This window comes from Trachemys scripta, chromosome 13, assembly GCF_013100865.1.
Source record: "Trachemys scripta elegans isolate TJP31775 chromosome 13, CAS_Tse_1.0, whole genome shotgun sequence".
NCBI classification, from domain to species: domain Eukaryota; kingdom Metazoa; phylum Chordata; order Testudines; family Emydidae; genus Trachemys; species Trachemys scripta.
Genome location: NC_048310.1, coordinates 43,686,927 through 43,709,371, shown reverse-complemented (window position 1 = coordinate 43,709,371; position 22,445 = coordinate 43,686,927). Strand labels below are relative to the sequence as shown.

The 22,445-nt window shown below is 59.8% G+C and overlaps 1 protein-coding gene across 1 annotated transcript; it reads right to left on the bottom strand.

Annotated features, from left to right (window-relative positions):
- Nucleotides 1–1,402: 1,402 nt before the first annotated feature.
- EXOC3L1 (exocyst complex component 3 like 1) lies at nucleotides 1,403–20,032 on the bottom strand. Its single transcript, XM_034788278.1, has 13 exons — nucleotides 19,987–20,032; nucleotides 18,058–18,218; nucleotides 15,881–16,100; nucleotides 14,491–15,169; nucleotides 14,184–14,301; nucleotides 11,443–11,568; nucleotides 10,663–10,763; nucleotides 10,073–10,183; nucleotides 9,601–9,742; nucleotides 7,793–7,915; nucleotides 6,350–6,505; nucleotides 4,365–4,489; nucleotides 1,403–3,029 (listed from the first exon to the last, which is right to left on the bottom strand). Exons 1-13 carry the CDS (start codon nucleotides 20,030–20,032, stop codon nucleotides 2,843–2,845), a joined length of 2,295 nt encoding a protein of 764 aa, XP_034644169.1. The 3' UTR covers nucleotides 1,403–2,842.
- Nucleotides 20,033–22,445: the final 2,413 nt, after the last annotated feature.

Here is a 22,445-nt window from a genome sequence, read left to right as displayed (position 1 = left end):
TGGCTGTGGCTCCATGGTAAGCTAGTATAGCGATCCGGGAGCGCACGTTTGGTTACATCTAATTATAGAACATGCCCCCCGGGAGGGCGTCTGCCCAGTTTCTCGACAGTCTGACCTGAGATTGGCCCTCTCACCTGTGACCCAGGCCAGGCACTGTGACAGCTGCTCTGCTGGGAGTATCCTTGCCAGGGGAGCTGTCCTCAGGCCCCCAGCTCTCCCACTGTCCCTCAGAGCCTAGCTCTGTGGCAAGGAGACATCAGTGGGTAAGGCCCTCTGCTGCTCCCCTTCCTTCAGCCCTGGCCCTTGGTGCCTGCTGCCCGGCCTAGAGCAGCCTTCTCTGGCTTGGGGATGCCAGCCAGCCTGCAAACCCCTCTCTGCTCTCCTGGCTTCAGCTTTCTCCCAGAACTGCCTTCTGCCTCTGGGAGCTCTCCACTCCTGCCCTCCTCCCCGCTGGCTCCTGCCGGACTTCAGATACGCCCCAGGTGCTGCCCCAGCCTCTCACCTGGCTCAGCCGGGAGCCGCTGGACGGGAACAGGAGAGCTGAGCCCCCAGTTCATTTAAGGGGCCAGCTACGCTCTTACAGACCCAGGAGACCTGCTCTCCCCCGAGGGCTATAAAACTCGGGATCTCCCCACGGGGCGCAGCACGAGGCCCGACTGGGCAGTAATCAGGAGTCAGGGACATGGGGACGGGAACTCCTCAGGAGCCGGAATCGCCCCCGGCGGCGCGCCACCATGGCAGTGGCGAGGCGACATCCAGCGAGGAGGCCCCGAGAGCAATAGAGGCACCCAGGCAGCCACCAGGTGAGCCAGGCAGCCAGCAGACCAGTGGGGTCCGGCAGGGCACCGCTCGCTGCTTTGCTACAGGTGAGCTCAGCGTGGGTTTGAGAACACACCTTAACACGCTGGGGGACTTGCAACAAAGCCTGTTGGTTGTTCCTGGCTCCCCGGCCTTGTAACGCAAAGCCTCTCAAGCTGGCCCACAAGAAAGTTAACATGTCGACAAACCTGTAGGAGTCCAGTGAGCATCACTCGTGTTTAAAAACCTGCCTCCTGGCCCTAGGCGCCGACTTCCACTCATCCCGGTGAGTGCTCGACCCCCCTCTACCCCTGGCCCCGCCCCTGCCCCGCCCCCTTCCAACCCCTGACCCAACTCTGCCCCCTCCCTGCCCTATTCTGACTCCTTCCCCAAATCCCTGCCCCGGCCCCACCTCCTCCCCAGAGCAGGCCATGTTCCCGCTCCTCCCCCTCCCTCCCGGAGCTTGCTAAACAGCTGGGAGGTAGGCGGAGGAGCAGGGAGGTGGCGTGCTCAGGGGAGGAGGCAGAGGAGGTGGTGGGGCCAGGGAGGAGGGGAGTTTGGCTGCCGGTGGGTGCAGAGCACCCACTAATTTTTCCCCATGGGTGCTCCAGCCCCAGAGCACCCCCGGAGTCGGCGCCTATGCTCCTGGCCATGGTATTTCAGCGTCCTACGAAAACCCAACACGTCCATCGGGAAGAACTTCCTTCTTTTACTCCATGTAGTGGGACTCTTTCCTTTCCCCTGCCCTGCCGCATTGCTGAGACACCTACCCTGACTGGGCGAGTAGCAGAACGACAATCTGGACACTGCCTAGTTCAGGATGGATCATCCAACCTCTGCCCTGGGCTCTGAGTACTGCAATTCCCATGATCCCGGCCAGGGGAGTAGCAGTGAGTGACGGAGGAAGAGAAGTGAAGGGGGTGGGGTCTCAGGGAAGAGGCGGGGCAGGGGAGGTTCCGGCACTCCAGCTGGAGTGTCTGATTTAACTATTACAAAGTTGGCAACCTTAGTTGCAAGACAGTTTGGATTTGTCTGTGTTATAACTAGGGCGGGAAGGAATCGATTTGAATTGGTAGATATCAGTACACGTTGATTTCACTGTCCCCCGCCCCAATGAAAAATATTTCCCTTGATAATCACAGAAATGCACCGATCGGCAAAGGAAGAACAACGCTGCTGAAGTTCTTCTTTGAGTTTGATCGAAGGGTCTTTACTGGGTATATTCTGACATGGGATGTTGATGGTTTGTCTTATAACGGTATTAAAGCTTTAACTTGTGGAATCTCAACGGCCGTTGTCAGTAAATAATTATTGTCTGACCCCCCCTCATTGTCTGCAGCAGTGAACATTTAAATAGATCAAAATAAAAAAAAAAAGCTTAAACACCAATGTTATCGATCAAAATTATCAATCAGTAACTGAATTCTGCCTAGTTAGAACCCGTCAGGCCCTGCTCTCAGCTTGGTAACAGACTGCCCTGGGCACGCGCAGGTGCATGGGAGGGGGCGGTTGTGGCTGGACCTGGGGAAATTCCCTTTTTGCTCCCCCAGCTCTGTGATGCTGCCATGCTTGCCTGCCTTGGTTGGCCTGTGCCCTCCGCAGGCTCTGGGCTGCACATACGCTGGGAGGGCTGAGCAGAGGGGGCAGTTGGGAAGCAGCACGGAGCAGAGGCCCGGAGACCCGAATGGGCAGAGCTGAATCTGGTGGTTTAGCAGTTTAGGGCCAGCCCTACAGCTGGGTTCAGCTCATCCTGGGTTACGTGGCCAGGGGGATCAGTGGGCTGAGGGTCCCTGGTGCCAGCAAAGCAGGTGCCAAGGTGTCTGCCTCTGGGGAATGGGTATGGAAGTCTCCCCTCTCCTCCCTGCACAGCAGGGCTGATGCCCAGGCTTTCCCTGCCCCGTCTCTGGAGCCCAGACGGGTGCTCACACACAGCAGAGACCCAGCGTCTCTGCCCAGCCCCACCCAGGGCTTCTCGGAGGTCCGTCGTTCGGAGACACCGCTGGCCAGGGTGGGCTGCAGACAGCTGGCCTGCGGCGTGCGTGTCTCAGGCACACTTGCTCTTGCGAAGGCAGAAGGGAAGCTCCGGAGCCGGGACCAGGATGTTGCTGAAGACGGGCTGGTAGTTTTCGGGCAGGGACTGTGGATTCTGCGCCATCATTTCCAGCACCACGTTCCGGACCTCCTTGGAGACGTCGCCCCGCAGATCCAGCAGGATGGAGACGTGCTCGTCGCTGTGGGGAACAGGAAAGCAGAGACTGAGACGCCCAACCCCTTACCTGCTGCTACCTCCTCGGCCCCGGGGGCTCACCCCNTTTTTACTCACAAAAGCTTATGCCCAAATAAATCTGTTAGTCTTTAAGGTGCCGCCAGAGTCCTTGTTGTTTTTGCCACCAGCAGCACAGAAGTAAGGGTGGCATGGGATGGCATCGCCATCCTGACTTCTCCGCTGCTGCTGGCAACGGCGCTGCCTTCAGAGCTGGGTTCCTGGCCAGCAGCTACCGTTCTCCAGCCGTCCATTCTGAAGGCAGCACAGAAGTAAAGGTGGCAATACTGCAACCCCCCCCCACTAGCCTTGCAACCCCCCACGTGACCCTCTTCTGGGTCGGGCCCCCCCATGGTTACAAACACTGTGAAATTTACAATTTCAATATCTCAAACCGTGAAATTCAAGCGTTTTGAAAGGCTCTGACCGTGAAATTTACCAAAATGGACCATGAATTGCTAAGGCCCTAGTCATGCGGCTGCATCCCTCCTTCTGCGTCTGGTGTGGGGCAGGCTGAGACGCGCCCGGCCAGCAAAGCCACAAACCGAAGCTCGAGCATGTGTCGCTAAATAATAGACTTTGTTCAAAAGCAAAAAACCCTTTTTTCTTTCTTCCAAATGTTCTCGTTTGGGCTGATTTGGAATATCGAACGTTGGCCATTTCACTTCTCTCCTTTCAGCCCTTTGGCCCCTGAGCACAAGCGAATGAAAGGAGTGGGGGCTCTTCAGGGAAACCTCTTTTCTTTTCTTTTTGTTCGGCTGTGCTGGGAGTTTTCAAACCGCCCTTGCCGCTGGAAGAATCAGAGCATAGCACAAGGAAAGAGAGGGTGGGATCCACCACCCCCCACCCCTGGCCACCAGTCATTGCTTTATCTCGCTCCGTGGCCAAAACGAACAAAAGGGGAGGGGGAGCCCAAAAGTTCAACATTTGGAAATAAAACCAAACTCTTGTGAAAATCCTCGCACAACGGGCACCTGGCTCTGGGCTGGGCTCAGCGGCGGGGAAACAATCTCTCCAGGAGCTGCTCTCTGCCAGTCTGTGCCGCTCCGATTCGGTGACTCTCCTCTGTCTGGGTGGAGCGGCCAGCGCCAGCCGGCCTCTCCCTTGCAGTGCCTAAGAGCTCTGCCCTGTGGCGATCGGGGATGAACAGGATTGCGAATACCTCTGGAGAGGTGCTCCAGACGCATGCCATGGGGTGGGGGTTCAGACAGCCTGTGTGAAGGCAGCTCCCCCTACTGACAGGGCAGGACCTCCCCATGGCCCCCCGTGTAACGGGCCTTTCCCGCCGCGCTGGGTTTGCTACCTGATGTCGGGGTATTTCGTCATAAATCCCAGGACCTCCAGGCTGAGCAAGGCCGGATCCTGGAGGCGGATGAGCTCCTGGAGGGCGAATATCACCTCGAGGGTCTGCTCACTCTCGGCCAGGCCCTGCAGGAAGGAACCAGCCAGCACAGGGAGCGTCAGGAGCAGGCCAGACGCACAGCGCCACCCCAGGGAGCCATGGAGCAGCATTGTGCTGGCAGGCTGGCCTGCAGCACCGGCCGGAGAGAACTCACCAGACACGCTCAGCGGCCAGGCCCGACACCCACATGTGCAGCTCAGTGTCTGTCATAGACTCAGAGACTTTAAGGTCAGAAGGGGCCATTATGATAGTCTAGTCTGACCTCCCGCATGATGCAGTCCACAGACTCTCACCCACCCACTCCTGTAACAAACCCCTGACCTATGTCTGAGCTATTGAAGTCCTCAGCTCACGGTTTAAAGACCTCAAGGTGCAGAGAATCCTCCAGCACCCTCTGGGCTGATGTGCCCACGCCCGACCTCCCCCAGGCCTAAGAGAGGGGTGATCCAAACTCCAGCAGCCAGCGCTTGGCTCGGCCTAGCGTTGAGATGGACACCGCCTAACCCGAGCTGGGCAAAACGGTTCACGGCCGACCAAAGCAGGTTTGGATTCGTGAATCTGTGTCATGGTCACCGAAGAGTTTCGGCCGAACTGAACCGATGGAAAGGTTCCAGGCATGTCAAAAGGCAACGTTTCGACCCGCCGAGAAAAACTGGTTTTGATTTCGGGCATTTTGATAAAAGGCAAAGGAAAGCAGGACGCGCGTCACAAAATAGCCGGAGGAGGTGGCGGCCAGAGGTGGGCGTATCAGCTTAGGCCCGGTGGGTAGCATCCTCCCCTAGCACATGGGAGAGCCAGTTTCAGTTCCCCCAGGAGGGGTTTGAACTGGGGTCTGCCAGGTTGCAGGAGTGCCCTATCCAGGGGGCTATGGGATAGTCTGGAGCAGGGCTGTCTCAAGCTCTCCTGCTGAACCTGTGTTACTTTGTATATTTCAGTAGCCAATGGAGCAGGGACTTGGGGCTCCCACATCCTAGATCAGGGCTGGGCAAAGTTTTTGACCCGAGGGCCACATCTGGGAATAGAAATTGTATGGGGGGGCCATGAATGCTCACGAAATTGGGATTGGGGTGCGGGAGGGGGTCAGGGCCAGAAATGAGGAGTTCAGAGTGCAGGAGGGGGCTCCGGGCGGGGGTGGGGGTGTGGGCTCTGGGGTGGGGCTGAGGATGAGGGGTTTGGGGTGCAGGAGGGTGCTTCAGGCTGGGATGGGGGGGGTTGGAGGGTAGGAAGGGGATCAGGGCTGGGTCAGGGAATTGGGGCGGGAGGGAGGCTCAGGGGTGCAGGCTCTGGGCAGCACTTACCTCAAGTGGCTCCTGGAAGCAGCAGCATGTCCCTTCTCCAGCTCCTACGTGGAGGCGCGGCCAGGCGGCTCTGCATGCTGCCCCGTCCACAGGCACCGCCCCTACAGCTCCCATTGGCCACGATTCCTGGCCAATGGGAGATGCGGGGGCGGCGCTTGGGGCGGGGGCAGCTCGTAGGAGCCAGAGGAAGGCCATGTCGTTGCTTCTGGGAGCCGCACGAAGTGGACCCCAACCCTGCTCCCCGGCTGGAGCGCCGGAGCGGGACAAGCCCCAGACCGTGCTCCCCAGCAGAAGCTCAAGGGCCGGATTAAAATGGCTGGTGGGTCGGATCCAGCCTGTGGCCCGTAGTTTGCCCACCTAGATCCGTCCTAGATCCACCAGGCGAGAGTTGTTCTCACATGCTTTCCCTGGCCCCATGATCACTCATTGCCAGTGTGAACGACTATGAATTGCCACTGGGGACGGCAGCAGACAATTCCCTCTCCCTCGCCCTGTGTGGCTGAAACGTTTCCGTTTGCCTCCACTGCCCACCGGCGGTACCGACCCACAGGGCTGACCTCGCGTCTCTGGGAGTGCGGCTTCCCTCACCAGGTTGTGGAAAAGCTCCCGCAGCTGGGCGGCGTCCTGGAGCAGCCGGGTGGCGAGCTGGCTCCGCTCCTCGGCGCTCCGGCACACCATCTTCTTCTCCATGAGCGCCCGCACGTAGTGAGTCATGACCAGGTGCTCACTCTCGGCCAGCAGGAACTAGACCCCGGCAGGAGACAGTGAGACACAAAGGGGAGAGGGGGACCTGGGGCAGCCGTAGCCAGCAGCAGCCAAACAGGGGAATAATGTGGACTGAGTGGGATTCCTGCGGGCAACATGGCAGCACAGGGCAGGGAGCCATGGCAGCCCCTGGCACCGCTCGGCAGCACCGCAGCAGCCTGGGCATCTCCGCAGGAGGGAGCGTGACGAGGGCGGGTGGGCCCGGCTACGTGTCTACGGCACCTTGGCTGGTTGTCTACGGGGGAGGGAAGAATCTGCAGGGTGATCCCAGCAGGAGGGGGAAGGAGCGCGTAGGGCACCCCCGGGGGTGGCGCCGGCAGCACTGGGGTGCGATTCAGGACAGGAACGGGCGGCTGAGCGCCGGGGGTGTCTCCTGGCAGTGAACCGAGCTGTCTCCCAAAGCTGAAGACCCGACGAAGAGCTCTGGGGAGCTGGAGAGCTCGTCTCGCTCACTTCCAGAAGCGAGTCCAATAACAGATATGACCCCCCGCCCCAGCCCCATCTTCCCACCAGCCGGGACAGGCCAGGAGCCCAGCAGGCCTCCTGAAGGTTACAGACAGCGTCCGTGCCTGCATTTGTGGGGTGTGGGGAGAGAGCCCTCCGGCAGCCGGGCACTGCTGGGGCCAGGCAGGAGCAGCTGGGGCAGGTTATTCCAGTGCTCTGCCCCCTCTCCCCCCGGCTTTCTCCCCTCCTCTCTCCAGCCCCGCCCTGCTCCTCCCAGCCTCCTTGCTCTCACTCTCCAGCCCTGCTCCCTTCCCCGTGGCCGGGCTGTGCCAGCAGACTCCATTACCCACGCCAGTGGCTGGGCCCCGTGGGGCAGGGTCTGAGGGTGGGGGGGAGGGGCTGGCTTGCTCTCCAGCCCATCCCTCTGGGGCCACCCCTTGTGCCACTGCTGCTCCTGCCTGCGGAGAGCTGCTGCCTCCACTGTCACCTGCGCCTTGGAAAGGAGCCAGGACGCAGGAATGTTCTACCTCGCCCGGCCCCCGCAGAGGGGCAGCTCCAGTCTGAAAACCAACTGCTCTGACCCCCCCCCCCCAAATCAGCCTCCCCGGGTCCCACTGGCCCTGCTCCCATCCCACCAACGGGCCCAGGGCCAATGCAGAGGGCGCAATCCCAGTGGGAGGCACCATGCCTCCTGGCGCTCCCCCAGGGTGCATGGTCAGCACCACGCCCCTCCCAGGGTACAGCATGCACCCCCCCCAAGGGGAGCCAGCCACACCAACGGCTCTACAAGGAGAGGCGCCCGGCGCCCCTGGAGCACTGTACCGTGAAGACGGGGTTCCTGACGTGGGAGAAGTCTCTCGTGTACTTGTCGATCACCTCGCACATGCTGTTCACCAGCTGGGCCCCGGACAGCCACTTGCGGGACGGCAGCTGCATGTACAGGGGCTGAAACATACACAGCACCCACAAGGTGTCAGGTGGAGGCTCCAAGCCCATGCGGATCGGCTCGCTCCCGTTCCACTAGTATCTCAGTGGGATGTTAAACAGCAGGTCCAGATAACTTGCATCCAAGAGTTTTAAAGAGCTGGCCGAGGAGCTTGCTGGCCTGTCAGTGTAGTAACCCCCATCCCTGCACTAGCAGCTGCGATGCAGCAGGACAGAATGCTGCCCTGGGGAAAGAGACAGCCAAGGCGAGGGCAGCTCGAGCTGGGGAGGGGGCTTGGAATCCACCCAAAGGGTCAGCTGGAAAAAGCTGTTCGAGAAGGAGACGACTTGAGGCGCTGAGCTAGCGGGTGAACCGGAACCTGGGTAGGAGGGGAAGTGATAAAATAACAGGAGAACAAACGCAGGGAACTGGGACGTGAGAAGGAGGAAAGAAGGAAAAGAGGAAAGGTTTCGGGTCGGAAGAAGCAGAAAAAATAGAGCTGGATACGTGAGCAGCCCTATTAGAGCAGGGCCGTGGAGGGAAATCAAATCTACGGCCCCACTGGAGAGAGAGAATCAAGGGAAACAAAGGAAATGGAAGTGGTGGAAGCTGTGCTGCGCAAACAGACCCTGGAAGAGTAAACGAGAAGCCCACCCACAAGGGCCCTAAAGGACATGAACGGAGAGAGGGACTGTTTGAACTTCTATTGATGGATACAATTCAAAGGGGCCTAATGGACCAGTGAGGGCCGGCGAGGTGAAGAGCCCCCGCCTGTGGATAAACTCAGTGGAAAGAGGTCCTGCCACAGGAATATCGAATCTACAGAGCACTTCAAGCCAAAGAGAACAAAGACCAGGACAGCAAGAGTGGAGCTGGACTTACAGCCAAGGAGAGGAAAAGTTCTATGAAGTGACACGGGGTATTGGTAAGAAATCGCTTTTGTTCTTGTTGACAACAATGCATTTGTACTAGCGGCACAGCGCGTATGAGCTCACGGAGGTTAATGAGTGGGTAGCCTGTGGTGTAGTATAAGTAGTAAGTCTTTGCAATTGTCTATATTATTTATGCTCCTGGTACAAGATGGGAGTTTTCCCTTATAAAGGCCTACAAATTTAAAAGAATCCCTTTTGTCTTGGCTGACGGCCTCTCCTCACACCGTAGCCTGCCCGGGTCTGTGGGGCAGCACATTAGCGTTGATTTTCTGTAAGTTTGGAGCGGTGGGAACGGTCCAGAAGAAAGCTATAGTTGGGCCCTATTTTTAAAAGGGTAAAGGGGCTGACCTGGGTTGCTACAGTCTGCCATCAATTCCTAGGCGAGATAACAGCGCAGCTGACACAGGACTCAATAGAGAATGGAAGGAGGGTAATGCCATTAATGGGCTTACGGAAAATAGATCCTATCAACACTAACTTGAGCTCTTTTGTTGATGTGGTTACACATTTGGTTGACGAAGGTAATGGCGGTGACGTAATATACTTGGACTTTTGTGAGGTGTTCGACGTGGTACTGCATAACGTTTTGATGAATAAACTAGAATGATATAACATTAACAGGGCCCACATTAAACGGGTTGAAAACTGGCTAACTCCAAATGGAGCTGTAAACAGAGAATCCTTGTCTAGCAGGGGTGTCTCCAGGGGGGTCCTGCAGGGAATCAGTTCTTGGCCCTGCGCTATTCCCTGCAGCCCCTCTTGGACATGTGTACCTGCAAATCCAGCAGCAGCTCCTCCAGCAGCAGCCGGCAGGCCTTCTTCTGGGTCCTGTCCAGCGCAGTCTTCAGGGAGGAGGGGATTTCAGCGGGCTTGGCAAGAGATGCACTGCCGGGGTGCAAAGTGGAGATGGACGAGCTGGAAGGAGAAGAAGGAGCTAGGGATGGACAGCTGGGGCAGACGGCCTGGGAGAAGGGGAGCATGGGCTCTGGGGAATGGGGGGAGGAGCTCTGGGGAACAAGGAGTGGAGGGCCAGGAATCAGGCCTAATGGTGGGGACGTGGGCTCTGGGGAAGGGGTCAGAGCCAATACGGGAGTGCAGGGGCTTTGAGGATCAGTGGGTCTCGTGTCCTTGGGGGCGGGGGCTCTAGGGTAGCAGTGAGGGGGATCTGTGCCCAGTGTGGGGGCCGCGTGCTCTGGGGAAGAGGTGGGTCGTAGGGAAAGAGCTGCCAGTCCCCTGCCAGGTTACCTCAGCGCCAAGTTGTTGTTGAGAAGGGCCAGCAGGTAGGAGATGTAATGCTTGGGCATGGCTCGGTCCTTCTGGTGCTCCTTCCCGCAGTCCCCCAGGGCCTCCCGCAGCCTAGGATGGAGCACATGGGACCGTGAGGGTTGGCAGAGAGGGGACCGGCCCTGGAGCTGGAGGGCACTGGGGACACTCTCCATGGGAGCCCTCTGCCCCTGGCAGCAGCCGCTGGAAGACCCGGGCTTCCCTGGGTGGGCGAGGCTGTGAAACGGAGCCCCGCGGCTGGGCAGATCTGCCCGGCGCCCGTCGGGCATTGCACGGCTTGGCCTGTGCTCAGCCTGGGCGTTCCAGCCTCCGTGGTGCTGTCTGGAAGCTCCTGGCGTGGAGCATCCCAGTGCAGGGGGTCCCGGCCCCTGGGTGCCTGACCCTGGAACGGCCCAGCGCTCCAACACACGGCAGTACCCTGGCCTGCCGCACCCCCACCCCGGCCGAGATGGGCGGCACGGGATTCCGCCAGCCTTTGCCATCCTGCCCGGGAAGGCCGGCCTCAGGAAGCTGGGGGGGCACCCCAAGGACACCCCAAGGACACCACTGACCTGATCAGAAAGGCCTCCAGCTCGTCCATGGCCATAGCGTAAACCTTCTGCTGCAGAGAGGCCGTGACCAGGGAGGCCACCCGGATGTTCTCATCCAGCATCTGGGCAGGGAAATCAGGACACGGGGTCACTGCCCTGTCCGCAGGCCCCCCCACGTCCCCGGCCGGGGCTCCGGCGCTGCTCGCTCAGTGAGGCTGGACACCTCGGCCCCCAGCTCTGGGCTGGCTGGCCTCGCTCCTGTGCTGCCCCAGTGCCAGGCAGGGCAGGGCAGGTTGGTGCTCCAGGGATCTGAGAAGCTGTGAGGGCAACCTCCCTAGCCCAGCACACCCCAGCTACTGCAGGGGAGACCCCCCCAGCCCAATGAGTACAGGAGCGGCAGGACTGACCCTCCGGGCAGAGTTCCCTCCTGAGGGGGGAAAGGCAGGTCCTCCGGGGAGCCCAGAACCAGGCCAGCCCAGTGCAAGGTCTAGGGCATGAGCATGGATGGAGGAGCAGGTGCCCCAGGGTTCTAGGTGACCCCTCGCGATACAGGCCCTAGGCACAGAACAGCTCTGCAGGCGGAAAGCCTGACGTGCCAAGAGTGCTCCGGTAATGAACCACGACTGGGGGCAGCACCCTGTGCCCTGCCCAGCTCCTCACAGGACACTCCCAGCCCCCTGCCCGGCCTCACATGGCGCCCCTTACCCCAATGCCCTGCCCGACCCCCTCACAGGGCATTTCCAGCCCCAATGCCCTGCCCGACCCCCTCACAGGGCACTCCCAGCCCCTTGCCCTGCCCACCTGCATGACGATGACGGGCAGGGCAGACTGGAAGAAGCCCAGATGATCCATTTCTGGCTCCTCCTCTCGGAACCACTCCTTGAACTCCACCTCCAGCGTGCGCCGCATCCACTCAGTCACGCTGGCCTGCCCGACGGGAGGACGAAGAGGTGAGACGGGAGGCCGGGACCCTGCTCTGCAGCAGGTGCTCTGAACGCCCTGGGGTGGCCACAGCCACCCTACTGCCGAGACTGCAACGGGGCTTATGTTTAACGCCGAGCCGCTCTACAAACACGTGCGCCGTGAGATGGGGCTGCAGACCGGGCTGCCCCCTCAGGGCCAGGGTGAACATTTGGGATTATTTGCTCACAGGGCTCCTGAGATACGGCCCATCCCCCTCTCCCCCAAATTGATCTATAAGCCTTGATTTGCAGAACTAGAGGAAAAGCTCCAGGCGGGAGCCACGTCCAGCTACGCTCCCGGCGCTGCCTCCGCAGAGCCCCCAGGCCTGGGGCCCAGACCCGGCTCCCAGCGCCGTGCACTCGACGCTATCGGACCCCCTGCCCGGTTCTAGGGAGTGGTGTGCAGGGCTGCGGTGAGCCAGGCCTGGAGCACCAGCGCAGGGCAGCCCAGGGGATCCCAGCCTTGGCACCCCTAGCTAGGGTGGCCGGGCCATCCCTAGGCGAAGCGTGGAGCAGCCTGAGCCCAGAGACGATGGCTGGCGGCTGGCACAGGCCTCTCCTCACAGCCAGCGCTGTCTGGGTGCCAGTGCCCATGGGGCACCCGGCTGGATTCAAAGCAGAAGGGCACGAACCTCCCGGTGCCACACCTGGCGGAGCTCGCCGATGTGCCTCCCTGCGTGCCCTAGCGCCCGCTAGTGGAACACCAGGGTATCTCCCACCACAGGGGCCTGTGCCCACAGGGGAAGCCAGGGGATGGGGGCACAGCAGGAGAGATGAGAGGATGGCTCAGGCTGGTGGGTAAGTCTGTCTCTCCAGGCAGCACCACCATGTGCTGGGAAAGGAAGGCATCCCGCTGACGTGGTGCGGCGGGAGCCGGCACAGGGCAGGCAAGGTCAGGGCCATGTTCGTTAGCTGCCGTGGCTCAGGGGGCAGCAGCGTTTGTCTCTGTTCCCCCTCAGTCGCTCCAGCCTGGGGAGGGCACAGAAGCAGTTCCGGAGCAGGGCACGGCTGCAGTGACAGAGGGGCTGTGCCCACGGGGGGCAGCCGGGGAAGAGGCCACGGTGGAGACTAAGGAGGAAAACTCTCAGCAGCGAGGGCTGCTGGGGAAACTCCACATTTGCCTTAGCTGGGAGCTGGCAGAACCCTCCTGAAGGGTCACAAGAACCCGTGGTGGTGGGGAACGGCGCGAAAGCGAGCTGGAGCCTGACGCCGCCCAACCCAAGCGCCCGGTTCAGAGAGCTCAAGGCCCGTGTCGTGCTCAGGCCGGGTAAAAGAGATCCGGGTAATCAATTAACCAAAATGGGCTTGTCGGAAACGAAGCCTAATTAGTGGCCAGAATAATGAGGGGCTGGGCTGTTCCATCCACTGCTCCCTTGGGGGCCTCCGAAAGACGCTGGGGGGAAGCTGGCAACAGAAAGAAATGGAGGGAGTGGGCTTCACCATCAAGGCTGCCACCCCTGCTGTCTCCTGGGCCCCCGGGATTCATCGTGACGTCGTTGTGCCAGAGGTCCTGACCTGACCGGGCCAGAGAGAGGGACCCAGATCAATCCCCAACACCAGCTGGGAGGGGAGACTTTGTCACCCCCCTTTTCCTTCCCTCTTCCCTACCGCTCTCCTTTTCCCTTCTGTCCAAGAAGAGTCTGGCTTAGCCGGCCGACANTTGCTTTGTCTTCTCGCAAACAGGATCGGACTTTACCAGCAGCAGCAATAGCTCCAGCCCGTCCCTACTAACTTCTGCTCTCTGCCCCGGAAGCAGGGCCGGCTCCAGGGTTTTGGCCGCCCCAAGAAGCCAAAAACAAACAAACAAAAAGGCCGCGATCGCGATCTGCAGCGGCAATTCAGTGGGAGGTCCTTTACTCCCAGGCGGAGTGAGGGACCATCTGCCGAATTGCCGCCAAATACCTGGACGTGCCGCCCCCTCTGGAGCGGCCGCCCCAAGCACCTGCTTGAGAAGCGGGTGCCTGGAGCCGGCCCTGCCCGGAAGGACAGTTATTCCCATCTTTCCACCTTACCTTCTCGTCTGTACCTTTAACCAATGGTTACAACGGTTGTTACTGCTGAGTTTGCCCTAAGCTGGCCGAGGTCTGTGTGCCAGCCCCCGAGCCTTGCGTAACGCTGTCTACAGGGCCGGCTCCAGGCACCAGCTTAACAAGCAGGTGCTTGGGGCGGCCAAGGGAGAGGGGCGGCACCTGCGGCAATTCGGGGGCGGCAGGTCCCTCACTCCCTCTAGGAGCGAAGGACCTGCCTCTGAACTGCCGCCGCTGATCGCGGCAGAAGTGCTGGAGCCGGCCCTGGCTGTCTAAGACTGATATTAACACAGCTGAACCTGGGGGCTGCGGAACGGGCTCTTCCTGGCCCCGCCACTGCAGGGAGCTTGGCACGGGGCAGAGGGCGAATGAACGGGGGAGGAGGGGCCCAGCAGAGCACGCAGCGCTGTGTGTGTGGGGTGCGGGGGGAAAGAGACACACTGTCATGGCTTGACTTTCAGGTTTTGCTGGGCCCTCGCCACGCCTTCCCCGAAATGGGTAACTCCAGCCCGGTGTGGGACGCTTGCTAACACATCTTCCTTAGCTCACTCACCTTGACTTTCCCCACGTATTTCCTCTCCATCTGCTCCACCACCTCTGGCGACACCAGGGGGGCCAGAGCTGACACGTCCACCTCGGGGAGAAGGTCTGGGTGACCCATCATTTCTGGGCTGCGGGTAGGAACAAGAGGAGCCAGTGAGTAACACCACGTGCTCCAGGCAGATGGATGACTTCCAAATCGAACTTCCACACGCCCACGGGTGTGCGCGCATGCGTGCACACACACACACACACACACACCCCCCGCCAGCCCAGGGCTCCTCACACACACCCTGAGCTCCCCCCGGCCTGGCACTGACCTCTGGTACACATGCAGAACCCAGCTGAGGAGCACGAAGATCTCTTGCTTGTCCAGGTCCCCGCTGAGGATGTCCTGCAGGTGGTCAGAGAGGCCTCGGTGGTACATGCGGGTGCAGATGCTGAGGATGTCGTAGTGAGGCGGGCAGCACTGCACCATCAGGTCTTTCACCACACGCAGCTCCGCCAGGATGTTGCTCTGCAGCGTGGCCAGGTGCCGGCCCAGTCCCGGGCCCTTCACGTCCATGTGGGCGGCCTTGAAGTGGGCAGCAGCGATGGTCTCCTGAATGACCTGGTAGAACCGCTGCCTCCAGGCTTTGGGGCGCCCGGGGGCAGGGAAGCGGTGGGCATGGGGACCCAGCAGCAGGGCATCATCGACACTCTCTTCTCTCTCAATGATCCGCACGGCAGAGACGAAGAGGGCCGGGTCCTCCTGCACCAGCCTCACGCCGCCGCCCACGACACGCCACAGCTGCTGGGCCAGTGCGTCGCTCAGCTCCTGCAGGCCACCGAAGAAGGACTCCACCACGCCCAGGGCCTGGTCGCTTGGGAGGCTGCTGCCGCCGTGCAGCTGGGAGAAGATGTCGTCCCGCAGGCGCTCCAGCGCCATGAGCCCGGCATGGGCCTCCAGGAGCTGCTGGCCATGGAGGAGATGGAGGGACTGGGCAAGGAGCTCGTGTACTGTGTGGAGAGGAGAGATCCAACAGCCTGGACCCCACGGGAGCCGGCGCCCGGCTGCCCTGCACGGACAGCAGCAGGGCCCAGCACCGGGAACACGGGATCCCATGCGCAGCGCAGGTGAGGAGGAGACACACCCTCTGAGCAGGCCCCCTGGAAACCTCCTGCGGCCCCCCACAGGCAGTGTGAGCTGTCTGCCTGTGCCCGGCACCACGCTGGGCAGCTGCTCAGGTGGTGGGGTGGGCACAGGACAGGACTGGCAGTCCCTGAGCAGGGAGCTCCTGGCTAGAAAGCCTGAGTCCTACTGTCGCCAGACAGGCAGCTGCGCTCCCAGGACGTGCTTGGCCAAAAGGGCTCTATGGGAGCAGGATGTGCCCATGCCCCTCTCCCTGCCAACAGGGATCTTGTTCATAGACCTGCGTCCATCTGCTGGGGACCACGTGGCTACGGGGCATAGCCAGGCTTACACCGTTGTGGGGTGACTGCGGAGCCCTGGGAAGCCTTGGGGTTGGGGATGCCCTCGTGGGGCTGGCTGCCCTTGCGATTAGGAGCACGGCTGGGCCTTCCCTCCAGCCCCTGCCTGACAGCGTCCCGGGACCTGGCTCCTTCAGCCAGCCGCGGGGCTCGAAGCTGGCAGGGCAGCTGGGCCCAGTGCCTTGGCAGGAGCTGTGCCGCATACCAGGGCACGCTGAGGCCTGGCTTGGTGCCTCTTACCTGAGGAGAGCTGGGGCAGCGCCCGCACGACGGCAGCCAGCTGCGCGTGCTCTGTCACCACAGCCCGCAGCGGCGCCAGCCTCTGGAAGCTCTCGGCACTGCCCAGCAGGTGCCATCGCACGGCGCAGAGGTCCCGGCGCACACTCCGCACGTCCCCTGCTGCCGAGCGCAGCTGCTCCAGCCCCGAGCTCACCCCCTCCAGGTGCGACTGCACGGTCGACTGGCAACACACAGGGCAGGGATGGTGAGCGATGCCCAGCCCCAGAGATATGGGGAGAACCAACCCACCCCCACCACGCTCCCCCAGCCTTATCTTAGACACAGCCCCTCCAGAGCCCCTCACTCCCCTAACCCCACCCTACACAGCCCCTCCAGACCCCCTCACTCCCCTAACCCACCCTACACAGCCTCTCCAGACCCCCTCACTCCCCTGACCCCACCCTACACAGCCCCTCCAGACCCCCCCACTCCCCTAACTCCACCCTACACAGCCCCTCCAGACCCCCCCACTTCCCTAGCCCCACCCTACACAGCCCCTCCAAACCCCCTCACTCCCCTAACCCACCCTACACAGCCTCTCCAGACCCCCTCACTCCCGACCCCACCCTACACAGCCCAACCAGACCCCCTCACTCCCCTAACCCATCCTACACAGCCACTCCAGATCCCCCACTCTCCTAACCACACCCTACACAGCCCCTCCAGACGCCTCTCACTCCCCTGACCCCACCCTACACAGCCCCTCCAGACCCCCTCACTCTCCTAACTCCACCCTACACAGCCCCTCCAGACCCCCTCACTCCCCTGATCCCACCCTACACAGGCCCTCCAGACTCCTCACTCCCCTGACCCCACCCTACACAGGCCCTCCAAACTCCTCACTCCCCTGACCCCACCCTATACAGCCTCTCCAGACCCCCCCCTTGCCCCACCCTACACACCCCTTTGGATCCCCCTCCCCTATCCCCACCCTACACAGCCCCTCCAGACCCCACTCCCCTAACCCCACCCTATACACCCCTTTGGATCCCCCTCCCCTAACCCCACCCTACACAGCCCCTCCAGACCCCCCTCCCCTAACCCCACCCTACACAGCCCCTCCAGACCCCCCTCCCCTAGCCCCTTCCTACACAGCCCCTCCAGACAACCACCAACTCATAATTACTCTCTGATCCAGGGACTTCTTGATGGTATCTGGTAGTGGGAGTATAATGTGGGTGTGGGGAGCATGGGAGTAATACTGGTGGGGCAGCAGTTGTGGGGTGGTGGGCATAATACTGGGGGAGGGGCAGGTTGGTACAGGGAGGGTCCGTGTAATACTGGGGGAGGGGCAGGTGGCCGCGGTACTGCGAGGGAGAGGTATGTCCATGGGGGGGGAACGGACGTGTAGGCAGGGGGAGGATGACAATTTGGGGGGCTGGGGAGGAGGCTGCCCCCCTTCGGATGTTAATCATGAGGTGCACGTCGCAGCCACAGCCGCCGTTGCCCCAGGGGAGTTTGCCGTGCGTGGCGGCACCGTTCCGTACCCACTCTCCTCCGCATGGCTCCTGGGTTTAGACATTAGACCCAGTCCAGCCAGGAGATCGTCCCCCTCGCCCGCTGCCCCAGCACAGCAAGTGCTGTGAGCCCCGCTGCCTGGGCCCGGGAATGACGCTCGGGTCTCCACTCGAGCTGGTAGTGGGAGTGAGGCTTATGGGTCAGTTAAGCCCCCCCACACCCTTTTTTACATTGAAAAGTTGAGCTCACAGGGCAGGAAGTCAAGTCATGGGCATGTGATCAGAACGCCTCGGCCTCTGTAGGGTCATTGTGATTTGGGGCAGACGTGGCCCCAGCTCAACGCTATCCCTGCAGCCTGCCCTTGGTGTGGCGGGAGAGGTTCCAGCCTTTTCCCACAAGCCTCGGCGCCTGCAATTTCTCACACTAAAGGCAAGTTTCCTGAAAGAACCAGAAAAAGCCCAGGCCTGGGTTCTGGGAAAGCCGAGCAGGGTCCTAGCGTGTTTTCGTGCTGGGAAATGGCTCCGGTATGTTTCTGGGCCCCCTACGCGAACAATTCCAACCTATCCTGCACAGCACCAGCTGAGAATAGGTTTCGAATGGACGAAGTGTTAGAAAACGGCATACGCTCCCCTGGCCAAGGAATCCCGGGCCTTAGGAGGCCCCCTGCAATGAGCACCCACCTTTAGCCGGGACTGGATCGAGATGTTCCGCTGGGCCTCCCGGCTCCGGTAGTGTCCCAGACCCTCCAACTTGTCCGGGCGGTAAAACACCCCCGAGGCCCATTTCAAAGCAGCCCCTCTTGCTAACTTCTCAGCCTTCTCCGCTTCTGGCCATTCCTCATCTAGGGGCAACGTTATCCGTTAAGAAAACAAATCGGAGGCAGCGTCTCCTTCGCAGACAGGAAGAGCATTTCCACTCCAGCTGCTTCCCCAGGACGGAGGCACAGGAAGCTGGGTGTGAACGTACACACGCCTGTACACACGGACATGGGGACAGGGACAGACAGGCAGACACACACGAGCGCCCAGCTACCACCATGGTGAGAGACCTTATAAAATCCTAGAAAAGTGCGCGTAAGGCCAGCCAGACGCACAGCAGGGGACAGGGACAGACAGACACACGTGTGGACAGGCACACTCTAGGAGGGATGGACACATACACATGGGGACAGCCAGACGGAGTTGTCAGGTGTCCTTCAGCCTGCCTGTGTGCACAGCCCTACTCCACACAGCCCCTCGAGGCTGCCCCAGAGCTCGTGCTCCCCATGTGATGGCTGCACAGAGGGTGGCGGTGCCCCGTGCTGGGGGTTTGCCGTCTGGGAGCCGCTGATAGGGGCCCACGAGCAGGGCAGTGACTCAGCAGGAAAGATACAGCCGCGGCTGGCAAGGACTTAGTGCCCAAGCTGGGAACGTGGCAGGCTGGGGTCAGTCCAGTCCTACCCACCGGGCATGGAGCCTGTCCCTCCCCCGGCATCGCCCACCGCTGCCTCCCCAGCAGCCGGTTATAGCCTCTCCCCTGAGCACCTGTGCCAGGGAGGGGCAGCTCAGCTGAGCTAGGAACAAGGCGTGCCCTGAACGCTGCCCACCCCCAGCTCCAGCCCCAGTGGGGGAGAAATGCGGTTCCCCAAACCGGCCTAGATGCAGGTTGGAGGGCGCATGGCCCCGGGTGTCTCCTAACGACCCTGGTTCTGTGTGCCTGACTCAGACGGGGTCTGTGGACCAGAGCAGCCCTCCCCAGGTCCTAGCACCCTCGTCTGCGGAGCAGCGCAGCCCCAGCTGGGGACACTGCCTGGCACCTGCCCTCTTCTTCCCCAGACTCGGTGCTGGCTCTGCCGTCACTTCCATGCCCCCCCATTCGCCAGCAGCTCCCCCCACGCTGCGGCTGTGGGATTGTCAGTAGTTATTGACACAGTGCCCATGCCTAGCGGCAGGGCTCCCCGGGGCTGGGTTCTGGCCTGGGAGAATGGCAGCCCAGGGGCCCGGGGGCAGGAGGAGATGGATTTGTGAGGAAAGCGAAAGAGCTTTGGGACAAACCGGCTAACACGGGGCAGCGGTGGCTGCAGCTTGCCGGGTGGGAGCGCCGCGCAGGCCGAGGGGTTATTCACAGGGTCGCGGGGCTGTGATGAGGGGCAAGGGGATGACGGGAAGGGAGGACACAGGCTGGCTACTGAGGAAAGCTGCTTGCCAGTGAGGGGGTGCCGGGCTGTGGAGTAGCTTCCCAGGGGAGCCCCAGTCCTGGGACATTTAAATAACACTGGCCTAACACCTCGACACTGCACTGTAGGAATAGATGCTTTGCCATATGAGCCCCCTGCCCCATTCCATCACTCTTCCCAAGGCCAGGGCACAGGCAGCGATCCTAAACGTACCCAGCTGGCCGGCAGGGGAGATGTACCCCTCCCCCCAGGGGCAGGGGATCACCCCCATCCTCACTGCAAAGGGGCAGGAGAGCCCACCCCACCCTGGCTGTAAAAGGATCCTGGCCAGGGACAGATGACTGAGAACCCCCCCAGACTTGGAGACAGGCTTCATCCCAGTGCAGGGAGTCACCCCGGTCCCTGCGTGAGCCCTGCGCCCCGCTGCCCTCCCTCGAGCTGCAGTTCTCATTACCTCTGGGGCTGCGGGAGTCCTCCTCCTGCTCTGCAGACATGCCCATGGCTCCAGCCGCTGTGTGCAGGGTTCAGAGGACAGGGCTGGGCTGAAGAGAGGAAACACAGCCAGCAGTTTCCTTCAGTGATTCCACTCACAGCTCCTCAGGGGCTCATTGTGTTACTGCAGACACACTCAGGATGTTGGAGGGGGGGGAGCGGGGAAGGGGGAGGCAGCTAATGCTCTTGACATTTTTCATTCTTTGTGAATGGAAATCGTTCCATGCACAGTGTCTCTCTGGGTGCGTACTTGTGTGCATAGCTGTTTGCGCATGCCTGTGTGTGCATGTCTGGGTGTACATGTCTTTGCATGGCAATGTGTGCCTGTCATGTGCGCCTGGCGGTGGGTGTGCACACCACGTGTGCTTGGCTGTGTGTGCATGTCTGGGTGTGCAGGGTGTTGTAGCTGCCTTTGCAGAGGCGTGTTTCCCGTCATGTACCATGTGCACCTGTATATTTTTGTGCATGGATCTGTGTTCCTGTGTGTGTAAGTCCGTGGTGGATGTCTCTCCAGTGCCCCTATGCCTGCTACGTGCTGTTGCCATATGCTTGTGTATGTGGCTGCCTGAGTGTACAACGTGTGCATCTGTCTGTGTGTGGCTGCCTCTGTTCATACCACATTTGCAGTGTCTTGGAGCGGGCCTGCGTTCATACTCTATGGGCATGTGTCTGCACCACTGGCTGCTTGTGTGTATATTGTAGTCCACTACAAAAACCTGCCTAGCATGGAATTCAGGTTGCTGACATCCATCCCAAAATAACAAAGATACAGGGAATCCCAAGGTAAGGGTCTTTCACCAGCTTGAGAAGTCACTTTGGGAACAGGAGCTGTTCCCAACCTGCGCTCAGAGTCCAAACTCACCCCCTTCTCAGGGTTTGGTTTTATGAACACGGAAATGAACAACAATACAACCTTCTCCCCAGGCTGGGATGCTTCTAGAGTTCCTCCCTCAATCAAAACTGCTCAGCTCGCACCCTAGATCCTCTGTCCCCACTGAGCCACTCCCATCTCCTGGATGGAGCAATGAGTCACCTACCTCTGTGAGTCAGCAGGACACATTTAACCCTTTCCCAGAACCCCTGCTAACTGGGCACGGTGTTTCAGGCAATTCTGGAGAATTACACCAAAGTAATGGTGAAAATCTATCTAGATCACCACCCAAAATAATTACAGAAAGGGAAAGAAGAAATGTAGAAGGCCTATTGCAAATATGTACAACAATGCCAACCAGAAATATCTGACTTGCACTTTTTGCATGAACTGTAAAGATACCTTTATACATCAGAGATTGTATTTCGAGCTATCCCACTAAATACATAGCGTCACCCAAACACAATACAGTATTCCTCTGGAGCAAACAGCGCTCGTTAGGATAATTGCCCAACTCTACATCTGACACAGAAACTTGTCAACCAGACCTTAAAGTGCAATATTATTTTACAAAATATAAAACTGGGCACAGTTCCTAGATTCGTAGATCTTAGGAGCAGAAAGGATCACATGGGGTCCCCTTGTTGTCCTTCCTGCATCAAACAAGGCAAAAAACAAAACAAAATGTAACTTGTAATTCCTGCATTAAGCCCAAGAATTTGTGGTCATCTCAGGAAGACAATGAGTTTTGATGGAAATGTTTTCAGTGATGGAGAATCCACCACTGAAATGGCAGGTAGTTCTAATTATTAATTCCCTTCACTGTTGTGTGTCTTATGTCCAGTTTGAATTGGTCTAGTTTCACTTCCAGCCACTGGATTTTGTTCTGCATTTATCTGTTGGATTAATGAGCCCCTTGCTTTCCGAAATCTCCCCATGTAAGTACTGACAGACCATGAGCACGTCACCTCTTCATCTGCTTTTTGATAAGGTACATAGACCAAGCGCCTTAAGCCTCTCACTATAAGACATGTTTCCAGTACTCTAATGATTTTTGCAGCTTTTTCTGAACCCTTCTTGAAATATGGACACCAGAACTGGACACCATGTTCCAGCAGTGGTCTCCCCGTGCTATACACATAGGTAATACTCCTGCTTGATAGTCCTGTTTATACATCCAAGAATCACCTTCGTCCTTTTGGCCACAGCGTCACCCTGGGAGCTCATGCTTGGTTGTCTCCACCGTGACCCCTAAGTCCTTTTCAGAGCCACTGCTTTGCGGGATACAGCCTCCCATCCTGTAAGCATGGCCGGCATTCTTTGTTCCTACAGGTTGGACTTTGCATTTGACTGTATGGAAATGTGTATAGTTTGATTGCACCCAGCTAAGCGAACCAGATCACACTGTATGAAGGTTTACAGGTATAGCCTGTGAGAAAGTTCCTCCTCTATCTTGGTGGGTCCTGCACTTATTGGTGGATTTTCTCGCCTCAGAGATTCACCATGTGGGTTGGGAAACAGCCCAGAGACCTTCCCCTCTGGGAGAACCC

Bases quoted from the DNA above. Each gene is read 5' to 3' on its own strand.
- EXOC3L1 (XM_034788278.1), bottom strand. From the start codon at position 20,032: ATGGGCATGTCTGCAGAGCAGGAGGAGGACTCCCGCAGCCCCAGAG. The intron at 18,219-19,986 runs GTAATGAGAACT...CGTTGCCCCTAG, and splicing joins GGACTCCCGCAGCCCCAGAG to ATGAGGAATGGCCAGAAGCG. The intron at 9,743-10,072 runs GTAACCTGGCAG...TTCTCCTTCCAG, and splicing joins AACAACAACTTGGCGCTGAG to CTCGTCCATCTCCACTTTGC.